The sequence below is a fragment of the Sminthopsis crassicaudata genome, chromosome 3 (assembly GCF_048593235.1).
Source record: "Sminthopsis crassicaudata isolate SCR6 chromosome 3, ASM4859323v1, whole genome shotgun sequence".
Classification (NCBI taxonomy): Eukaryota; Metazoa; Chordata; class Mammalia; order Dasyuromorphia; family Dasyuridae; genus Sminthopsis; species Sminthopsis crassicaudata.
Genome location: NC_133619.1, coordinates 283,259,252 through 283,271,403, shown reverse-complemented (window position 1 = coordinate 283,271,403; position 12,152 = coordinate 283,259,252). Strand labels below are relative to the sequence as shown.

At 33.7% G+C, this 12,152-nt stretch overlaps 1 protein-coding gene across 1 annotated transcript in view; it reads right to left on the bottom strand.

Moving 5' to 3' along the window:
- Positions 1-12,152, bottom strand: part of DMD (dystrophin) — a 2,117,885-nt gene that overhangs the window by 1,765,928 nt on the left and 339,805 nt on the right. The window contains 2 exon segments of the mRNA XM_074300855.1: positions 3,339-3,416; positions 8,347-8,439. Of these exon segments, the coding sequence (XP_074156956.1) occupies positions 3,339-3,416; positions 8,347-8,439 (171 nt within the window).

Genomic DNA, 12,152 nt, shown 5'->3' with positions numbered 1-12,152 from the left:
TCAAAGTATTTTGATTTTACATTTTAAAGTTATTTTGGTTTTACATTTTTAATCTATTTCGGTTTTACACTTTTAAATTATTTTGGTTTTACATTTTTAAATTCTTTGCATTTTACCTTAGCAATGCACTTCGGGCATACACAGAAAGTGCAGCTAAGTGACAGACTGACTTTTGTCTGACTTGTTAATCTTTTTGACAACAACTTTGTTTCCACTGTGATGTGGAAAGGCCTGGATGGCATTTGGAAAGGCCCAAGTTGGGCCCCGGGGACATTCCTTCCTAGGTGCAGATCCAGCAGTAGAGTTCATCCCCACCAGAGACATTTGTAACCTGGGGATCCAAGAGAAGGACCAGACAACAGTCCAGAGAGACCAGCCAGATGTCCGCAGCCCTTCAGACGTTGATGGCAGCGGTGGGATGGCAGCGATGCCCCTCCTGACCGTGACCAGAGACACCAGACACAGTTCCAGTGTTGCAGCTGAAATGGACTGTTTTGGGTGATACGCAATATAAAGACTGTAAATGGACAATGGGCCTGCTTGCTCCTCCCGTGGCTACTTGCCATATGGTGGCCTGGGAAGAGGCTTTGCCCTATGCTTTCTATTGAAGGACTATGCTTTTAAATTAGTGGGTGAAAAACCAACACACCCACCTGCCATTGTTATTGAGACAATGTTACTGGACATGACTTTGCTTATGTGCACCTGTGAAACTAGAATTGTTCTAGAATTGTGAAAAAGTGCAATTGAGAATTGTGATAAACTAGAATTGTTCTAGGATTGTGACAAGTGCAATTGAGAATTGTGATAAGCTAGAATTGTTCTAGAATTGTGAAAAGTGCAATAGAGAATTGTGATAAGCTAGAATTGTTCTAGAATTGTGACAAGTGCAATTGAGAATTGTGATAAGCTAGAATTGTTCTAGGAGTGTGAAACGTGCAACAGAAAATTGAAAGAAACTAGAATTGGTCTAGAACTGTGATAAATGTAACTAGAATTGTGACAACCTACCTACTGATATTTGTTAACTAGAATTGTGATGTTTTACCTTGTTGACTTCCCACCTCAGTGTTGACATCCTACCTCATTGGCATCCAACCTCTTTGGCCTATTATCTCGAGTATGACTTTGATGAATGGGTTGAACATTTGGGCCACTGTTGAGCCTGGTTCTCATTGTCATACTTCTGTTTACTGATCTGCTGCTTTGTACCTCCTTGGGCGTAACACTGTCATCTCATGGATCAAGTGAACTAGAGCTGGTGCTAAAAGTTTAGCTTGGTGAGATGTGCGGTTCCCGCAAAACAAGAGAAAGGGAATTGTAAGGGCCCTTTAAATGGGCGGACACAGTGCATCGGGATTGAGGCCCAGAAGTAATTTCTGTGGATATTAGGACTGCCCTTGGGCGGGATCCTGGCCATATTGAGATAGTTTTGTAATGGGTGACTCTCTCGCTGATTGGCTGTGTGTGTGACCTCACAGGCCCTATATAAGCCCACTGCAGGCAGCAACCGCCCTCTTTAACCTCGTGCTGTTCACCCTGGCTCCTAGCCTGGGTGGCCAAGCCAAGATGGGTAGCCGAAAGAGGTAAGGATTTTGGTAGTGAACACATGGGTCTTCTGACCAGGTGTTCACCAGGGAACCAACAAGTCAGGGCATCAGTCAGGGCATTATGTGAGTAGGTATAATAAAGGCTTTTAAGATTACACGTGGTTGTTCTTGAGTGCGCTACCGGTTATTAAACTATAGATTCAAGAGATTGTGGCCAGAGACCTTAGAAGGCCTCAGAGGAGGCGAGCCGGGTAGAGCTCACACTGCAAAGGACAGTGGTCAAAGGTACTCTGGTGGGTCTAGGACAGACTAGTAATTGTAACTGCCAGGAGAGCACGTTACACAGAGGGTAAATAATTTGGCTATGATGTCACAGGTAATCTAGTATCTGATGCCAGATTGGAAGCCAGTTGTTTCTGAGTAGAACTTTATTCCTTTTGCCACACTGATATTTATTTCAAGGATATTTCAATGAAATAAGTCATAAGTAATACCTCATGCATGTCATGGGAAATGGTAGAAAAATCTGTTCTTTCAAATACATTTTTCATATAGGCAAATCTGTATCTCAATGATCACCTTAAATTACAAATCAATACATAGACTGAACTCTAATGCATCAAGTGACCCACTTCCTTACTCCAAAAGTATAAACAATATTAAGTCAGAAAGAAGATATATTATTTTCAATCTAACATAGGTTATTGCTATTTTAAGAAAAAAATAAAATTATCCTTCAGAAAGAGATGTGATATAATTAAATAACCACTAAAATGTCTGGTAAAATTATATTGATCAGTTAGAAATCTAGTGAGTAGATAACGTGAAAGAAATATTTATTCCAGTACTATGAAATGAAAAAAAGTTAAAAAAATTAATTTGAAATAGATAATAATGGAATAGAGTTTGTGTTTAAATCTGGCTTAGACACATAAATTCTAATTTCTCATTCTTCTAAGCTCTACAATCACATTTTCATCTTTGTGAAGTGAAATGAAATTTAAAACAAATTTAAATTTACATGAATTCCTTTTCTCATTATTCTGATTAATATGTTTTCCTAGATCTATTATTTTAGCACCATGAGGAATTTAAACATATAGTTTTAGAGAATTGCCTGGAGCACCAGAAGATTAAATGATTTGTCCAGAATCAGTTATTATGGGTCAAAAGCAGACTTATAACTAAGGCTTCCTGACTTTACTGCCACCTTTCTATTGGTTCTTTTTCCTTCTGGGTCAACAAGATATTTAAAGTAACATAACTTTTTTCTCCAAAAAAATAAATATCAAAAATAATTTGTCAGTTTGACTATTCTTACTAACATCTTAAATTAAAATATCTCATACTTATCTGCCCACAAAACGTTATAATGAATAAGTTCAATTTCATTCAGCAAACATTTATTCAGCATATCTGTCGTTACATAGCTTATTATCCCAGGCATTTGAAAGGGCTGCAGATTAAATACATATCCCCAAATGTAAGTACAAATGCCCCAGAAATATCATGCCTTTGTTTATTAGGTATCTTTCCATAAGAGCCTAAGGATGCTTTGTTGTATTCAGAGAAAGCATCATCCCTTAGATCCCCTCCTTCCAATAATTTTCTGAATAGCATTAGCTATCCATAGATGGATCTGAAACAATCCATAATGTACACATAATGCTTCTCTGATTTGTAACATGCCTCTGGATCTTCTCTCCTATTTTGAAGGCTTGATCCAGCTCTTGGACATTCAATATGCTATCTACCTCACATTCCAACCCTGTCAAAGTGATTACTTACATTATTTTTCTGCAAGATCTGCAGTGCCTTGTTGACATTATTCAGAGAGTGAACTCTTGTGGAGCCTTTTTCTTTTGGCTGCAAGCAAAAGCAAATGTTTATTGTCCAGCACATAAAACAGGCATTTATTTCATATAACAAAGACTTTTCAGAAAATGTACCCTTTAATTTGTAGTTTTGCAATGTTCAAGAAAAAGATGTAAATATATGAAAACAAATTTTGGAAAGAACACGTCAGCTATTAATTAATGATCATTGATAACAGAGCATCTAATTTTACTCATGCTCCCCCTGCCTTTCTTTTGGCATTATTCTATGTACCAATTTTTATTTAGGAACAATTATTATTATTATTCCATCAATTTATTTTTGTTATTATTATTTTGATGGCTTCTCTGTTCCCCATGACTAATTTAGGGTCAGAACCATGAGTAGCAATGTAAGAAAATCAGTTTATATAATTTAAACATATATTCATCATGTATTGTTAGTTTATTCATATGACTTTAAAGGAAAGTTAAGAAATTTCATCCCTACTGAAATAAATATAAGATAGTATCAAAAATTTCAATTTCAGTTAACAGTGTCACAATTAGTTTGTATAACACAATCACAATAGATCAACATGGATTTATTAAGCACCTGCTATGTGCCAGCCATTGTGCTGGGAACTGAGAAAAAAAAAAAAAACAAAGCAATGAAGAAACTTTTTTTTTTTTAATGTAAATGTCATTCTAATGGGGAAGAAAAGAACATTACTATACTTTATCCTTGACCCAATGATGCCATTTACATGGGTTTATATGCCAAAAAGATCAAAGAAAAAAAGCTAAATAAACGATAGGTATAAAAATATTTATAACCTCTCTTTTTGTGGTGACAAAACATTGAGAATTGAGGGGATCTTCATCAGTTGCAGAAATGATTGAATAAGACATGGAATGTCACTGTAATGAGATACATTTGTACTATGAAGAGGGGGGGTGGTCTCAGAAAACAAAGGAACAAAAAACATGGCAAGATACCTCTATGAACTAAAGCAAGATATCATTCTGCACAGTAACAATAATGTTTTAATGATGATCAACTTTAAAGACTTCGGAACTCTGACCAATACAATGATCAAAGACAGTATCAAAAGACTCATGATAAAAAAATGCTATCCACTTCCAGAAAGAATTACTTAATTCGAAATATAAATTGAAGAATATTGTTTTTACTTTATTTTTCTTGCATTTTTTGAAATATAACTAATTTTTGAAATATAACTAATATGTAAATACATTTTGCAGGATTCAACAGGTATAACTGATGACATAGTCATTGTCTTCTCAATGGGAGGAAAGGGGGAAAAGAATTTGGAGTTCAAAATTGAAAAAGAAAAAAATGTTTAAAAATTAATTAATTAATTAATTGAAAAAGAAAGAAAATGTAGACTGTGAAGAGTTTAGTCTTAAATAGACTAAGATAACTGAATAATAATAATAATAATAGAGAGAGCTGTAGGAAGGGATTTTTACCTTAATATATAATGTTCTTAATATTCAAAATTGCTCTGTCTTCAGCATTTTTTTTTATACCTTACTTCTTGTAATAATGATAAACCCTTCCAGAGGTTCTTTCCACTCATTGTTACCATCCCACTGAGTCTAAATTCTACTTCTGTATTTTTTGTATTTATTTTAACCATTTCTGTGATTTCAGTGTTTATTTTTCAAGCCTTACCTCATGTGTTAGGGCCAACCAACCTATATGTACTTCTGGAAGGAATAATAATAGAATGTTATTTTTCACTGATTTTTATTATTTTGTATATTTGGTATCCAGAAAGTGATGTTGTGTATTCTTTAAGGAAATCTGGAATATTGCCAACACACTGCACAGGTGGGAGCTTCTTGGACTGGTCAACAACCAGGCACAAGCTGAGTCAATCTGACTCAAGTCCTGATCATTGTCTTTTTTTCATGATCAGAGCCCTTGAGACTTCTAAGACTTTCTTTAGGAACTAAGTGATACAGGTGAATGACCTCATCTGGTATCCCATCTCTCTGATTTCCAATCTCTTCCTCCCCCATAACGTGTCTTCAAGCTCTAGTCTAATTCATTGTTACTGTGAACTCCAAGGAAACTCCCCCCCCCCATTATATACATACACACACATATATAAAAATATATTACATAGATGTATATTACATAGATGTATGTGTATAAGTATATGTTTCTGTATGCAGATACTCTTTTTCTCTTTCTCACACATACACATACCAGCTTTAAAACATCGAGTCTTAAAAATATTATTTAGCCCCAGTTAGCTTATGTGACTTACACAGGATCATGAAGTCAGCATGTTTTAATAGTAAAATTTTGTCATAAGATTTCTTCACTACAAGGTTGGATTTCAATCAACTATATTATAACTGTCTTTCCAATGACACTTACAAAGTCAAATTTGTCTCCTTATTATCTATACTTTGTAGGCTTGTGTATAGAGCTCTGAGGTCATGAGTTGTTTTGTTGGAGGGGCATAAAGTCTTCATTTTGGGATATAACCATTTCTATAAACAGAACCACTACCTTCACCAAAAGCAGCATATACTGCTGACATACTGGCACTAACAACTGAATAAATATGAGAGTTGTGGGAGTGATAATACTACCTAAATAGGTCCTCTTTCTAGATTAGTCATCATCCAGGAAAAGAACTAAAGAGAAGTGGCCATCCATCCCCAGCAACTGCCATCTATATGGAGTAGCAAGGTATTTTAAAAGGCATAAAGGGCATTTCTTCACCATTTGTCAAGCAAATACAGTTCTATCTACCAAGGACCCAAAAACCACAATTTTTGCCATCAGTCTTTGGTAATTGTCAAATGATTCAACATAAAAAAAAACCTAATATAATATTTTTCCAGTGAAATGAATTAAAGAATAGGCATTACAATGTGTTTTGCCACTGCATCTGAAGCACCATAGGGCCTTTTTGATTTTTAGCTAACACTTTCCACATGATTTAACTCCCACATTACAATGTGAAGGTTTTTTTTTTTTAGGGCACTGACTGTTTTATTTTTCTACTTTTATGTCCAGTACTTAGCACAGCACTTTTAACACATGACAGATTACTATGTTTTTTCCTTCATTCATTCATAGCACACAGTAAGATGAATAATCTTAATGAAACAGAAGGATTGTGTAAGGGAGTAATAGAATAAAATGTTGGATAGATAAATAAATCAATAATGATATGCATAATTAAGCATGGTTACCAAAAAAACCCATAAAATCTCTTTTCTATTATGTTACTTGATTTTCAAAAGAAACCATTCATAAGACAGATATTATTATTATCACAATTTCACAGATAAAGAAACAAACTTATAGAAATTAAGTCACTTTTCCCATGTCAAACAGTAAGGAAGAATTACATCTATAACTTGAATCTAAGTCCTCTGCATCTAAGCCCAGTCATCCTTCTATTAATTTAATTCCAGGATGGATTCTATATTTTTATCTTCTAACTGAAGCAAAGGCATTGCTGTTTTACTTTTTGAGAAATGGAGTAGTATGCTTAAAGCAGTGATTTATGCAATTAATTATGATGAGTTCATCAATCCCAATTGTCACAATCTAGCTTTGTGATCTGGGGCAAATTGTTTAACTTCTGAATGACCTGGACAGATTTTTATCTCCATTGGTATAGGGAATTGGTATAGGTGTCCAATTAAAACATGGGTTCAATTAAATATTTCTCTGTGTATTGATGATGATGATGATGATGATGGTGGTGGTGGTGGTCATGGTGATAAGTAGAATAGAAGGAAGAGGTAAGACTAAATTCAGAGAAGCTAATTACAAAAAAAGTAATCCAGGAATGAGACAACTGCTAGTATGAAAATGGATATCTAATACTTCTCCCCTCCTTCCCCCAGCTGTATGTCCTTAAACTTTTAGGAGCTTTATATAAAATTGAATGACCTCTAAAACTATACAACACAGATCAGGCAATAATTAGGAAGAGGGAGTTTCTTTGTCTGAAATTCCATAAGCCACAGAAATCACATATCTCATACACACAAAAAATCAAGACATAAAATAACGACTTTTTTACCTCTCAGGAAGCAATATATGTGTGAACAGAGGAGATAATAGTTGTGAAAACACTTTGAGCTCTTCTAAAGGAATTCACCAGATATCCAATTTTTAAAAATTCTATCTCTTACCAGAATTCTCTCTTGATTCTTATCATGGTGCTGAGGTGACCTTGAGATCTTAAAGATTATGCCAACATAACCTCAAGTGGCATTGACTTTGAGGATGGACCCAGTTATAGACTGTATCTTTTTTTTAGGAACAGTGTGAGTTTCTTGAAGGGAAGAACTCTTTGGTTCTTCCCTTCTTATCATTAGTACCTAGCAGAATTAACTTTTACTTATTTGACACTAAATAAATGTTTATATCACTAAATATTAAGTTTCAAAAGGGTTATTACCAGGTTGGTATAAGATGATGATTTTTTTTATTCCTAGCAACCCCTAAGGATAACTTACTAAATCACAGAGGGGGATCTGCAAATGGTCAGGGAACACCCATACCTTCTTTGCATTGAAAAATATAGATACTTAGGTATTGAGCTATTAGAATAACTTATTATTGCTTACTCAATTAACAGTTGCCTACAAATTAGCTAAAATGATGATAGTATATTTAAAAGACTTGTATATAATTTATTATTCAAGGATAATGCGTTAAGAAGAGCAAAAATGCAAAAAGGTACTTTGTTTTTAATTCTGATATGGATACCATTAGTAACTTGGACATATATAATTCAGCATATTCAATATAATGGACACGATAATATTAAAATTAAGCAGGATAATTGCCATAAGGAAACAGATATTGTATCAATAGTCATAAAATAACAAAATATGCCTTTAATTACAGAATCATGTAAAAATATGAGTGTGCAATTCTAATAAAGTTTATATGACTTCAAAATAAAATTACATACCAATTTTTGACCTGTAAGACCTTCAAGGAGGTCCAAGAGTCTTCTTCCATCCTGAAGATCGTTGAAAAGATCTTCAATATGTTGTTTCCCAAACTGGAGGGGGGAGGAGGGGAAACACAGTTTAGTTAATTGAATTGAAAATACTCTACATGAATTATTATATATGTTTTTATTTATTTTCAGAAATTTCAGTTTCTTAGTTGACCACCACAATTTCTTAACGCCCTCCTAAATAATCAAAAAGAAGATCAATCCCTTAGAGGTTTAGTCTGACCCCTTCATTACACAATAGGGGAAAATGAGACACAAAGAGTTGAAGTGACTTTATAAAAATTAGATAACTTTATAGAACTAGATCTTTAAAACAAGTCTAAACCAAAATTTTTTCTTTTCACTGTACTGGCTCTTTTATCTAGCTACACATGAAACAATATGTCTTGTTGTATAATGAAGTATGCAATAATAATAATTACTTATATTCTATATAGTGTACACAGGCTTATTAGACACTTCTGTACATAATTACATCTGAACTTTATAACAATTGTGTGAGTTAAATATCTATATAACTATTATTCCCATTTTACAAATGATGACATTGAGACTCATAGGTTTTAAGAGATTTGCTCATGTTTACGTAACTCACAAGTACTAGAGGAAATATTTTAAGCCCTGGTCTCTCCTGACTCCAAACTCTCCATTCTTTCTACAATACTTCTAAAAACAGGAGGCATATTATAATTTATTTTACATTTACAAGAAAATATAAGGCAATTACTATTTGCTTTACATAAGAAAAAATAACAGAATTCCTCATACAGTAAAACATGAGCAAATCTCTTAAAACCTATGAGTCTCAATGTCATCATTCTTTAGTCTATCAAAAATCACAAATTAATGTTTAAGCACCAAATAAAAAGAAATTGCATATGACTACTTCCATAAGTTCTTCAAGGATAATATTATTTCTATAATGAATAAATAAATGACTAATATAAGACATAGATTTCTCTAGATGATGATATCAGTGACTCAAGGACACCAAAATAATCAATCTAATGGATTTTTCCACATTAGAGATGGAGGAAAACATTTGAAATTATTCATTAAAGATAATTTTTGGCAATTGGAGAATTTTAATTTTCTTTATTTTTTGTCATATTCATCCAACCTTTCATATCTGAGATGTTTCAGGAAAATTCAGTCATTTTCAACTTCATTTAGTAATGTACTAATATGCGCACATGCACACACCCACACCCACCAATAACTCCCTTGTACCAATGAAATTAAATATAAAATCCTTTTTTTGGTATTCAAAGTGTTTGTAACTAGCTCTCACCTTATCTATCCAGTCTCTTAACATACCTTACTCCTTTCCACAGTCTGTTAATCATGGATACTGATCATATTACTGTTTTTCCCAGAAGATATTCCCTCTCTCTACTTTAGGCATTTTCACTGGCACTCCCCTATTCCTTGGATTCTTTTTTCTTTATCTATATCTCCTGCCCTTACTGATTTCCTTAAAGTCCCAACTAACCTAAAATCTTCTAAAGAAGTCTTTCTCAATGTCCCTTAATGCTAGTTCCTTTTTCTTTGCTGATTATTTCCATTTAATATTTAATATTTCCTGTTTGCCCATAATTTTTTGCACGTTGCCTCCTTTATTAGTCTGGAAACTTTTGAGAATAGGGATTACTTTTGACGGCTTTGTATTCCGTCATGTAGCATAGTTGCTGGCATGTACTAAATGGTTAATAACTGATTGTTAACTGAAACAAATTGTGACATACCAATCTATGTGTAATGTTTCCAGATATAAAGCCTATGCCCCCCTGAGCAATAACAGGTTATCATACATATATTAAAGCAATTTATCTTAATTCAGTTGGAGCACAAAAGCAGAAGAGCTATTTCTAGTTTCTGATAAAAATTGCATCTTCCCTTAATGTCCACTACTGATATCACAATCCTTTTTTACAAACTATCTTTTGTCATTTGTCAGGATATTGTTCCTCCCACATCCCAGGGATCTCTTTTACTTAGAATTGGGCTCAGCAGACTCTTTATTATCATCCAAGATATAGTTCTCTAGCAGTATCCCAATAAATGTCCCTATGGATCTTTTAGCCTGCCTGACTGGATCATCAGTTAGGAAAGAAGAGATTCTTTTTCTCCCGCAAAAGCACGATTTTGAAATATGTCAGATACTTAGGTGACCTAACCCAAATGAAGGAAAGTACTTTCAGTTATTGCCTTTCTTTTCTTTCAGAGGCAAGAAAAACAAATTGTTTGTCCTGCTTTCACTGCTCTTCTTATGTCATTAAATTTCTCCTAAAATGTTCTGTGATTAAATGAAATGAAATATGAGCAAACTCAGAAAACAGGGATGGGGCAGAAAATCCAAGCCAACATAGTGATAGCTCTAACAAAACAGTTTAATTACACAGGTTCTGGAACTAGGTCTTATAAAAATAAACCAATCTCACATCTCCTGAAACTTCATTGGAAGGCTAATCTTCAAGAGTAACTAAAATATAAATGAATTTTCTAATAATACTACTAAAGGAATCTCATCTTGAATGTAGGGAAACAACATTTGGGGAGAATTAATCAAACCTTCTTTCTAAAGCTATCTAAAAATGTTCAATGGAAAAATGATATTGTTTTTGGTTTGTTTTGAAAACAAAAACATTTAGTGTTGGGGCAAAGAAGCATGGGCCTTTTAGCCTTATAGGGAAAATTCACATGATGACATGTGACTAAATTTGGAGAAAATAAATGCTAGCTTGAAACATAATAAAAATAAAATCAGACACCTGAATTAAATATTATCTCTTAAGTATGCACCACATGAGTTTTAAAGTCAAGATTAGCCATAAATGGGAAGAATATGGGCCATGGAGATCGATCTGAGGTCAAGCTGGCAATGTGGGATGGGTGAAAGAAACCAGGCAAACAAGCAAAACACCCCCACCACAGACCTATTCAAAACAAAACAAAACAAAACAAAAGAGTGCAGTTTAAGGGACAGTGAATGAAATAATGAGAAATTTTAGCAGTATTTATCCATTTATTTAAACATTTTTCAGGCATAATTTCATCATCTATGAAATCAGTTTATTTACTACTTGTGTGAACGTGTCACTTTACTATTTCTGTATCTCAGTTTTCTTATCCAGAAGAAATGATGGGATTGGACTCAACCATCTTTAATATCCTTTCTAACTGAACGGATAATACTATTATGTGATTTATATACCTCCAAATTCTATGAACAATATGATGATAAGAAAAGGTAGTAATCAATAGATCTGGAATCCATGAAGAAAATCTGTATAGCAAAAACTAAAACCTAGGAAGAGAAACCAAGTAATCTGGGATGTTGTTTAATCATTTCAGTTGTGTTTGACGTTCATTAACTCATTTAAGATTTTCTTGGAAAAGATACTGGTCTAGGCTAGTCATTTTTTTTTCCAGATTATTTTAGAGATAAGGAACTGAAGCAAATAGAGTGAAGTGAAATGCCCAATTTCACAAAAGCAGTCAGTGTCTGAGACCAGAATTGAACTCAAGAGGATGTCTTCTTGACTTCAGATGTAGCACTCTAGCCACTATACTATTTGCTGTTAATTTGTTTCTAGTTCCAATCTGAACTCATCTATTTCCTCTTCTATGATACAAGTAATATCATCTAAACATATGTATGACAAAATTTTAGTTCAAAAAGTTATTAAAATATTATTTGGCTAATGGCTTGAAATAAATCAGAAGTCATTGAATAGAAAGGAGTTCAGAAACAT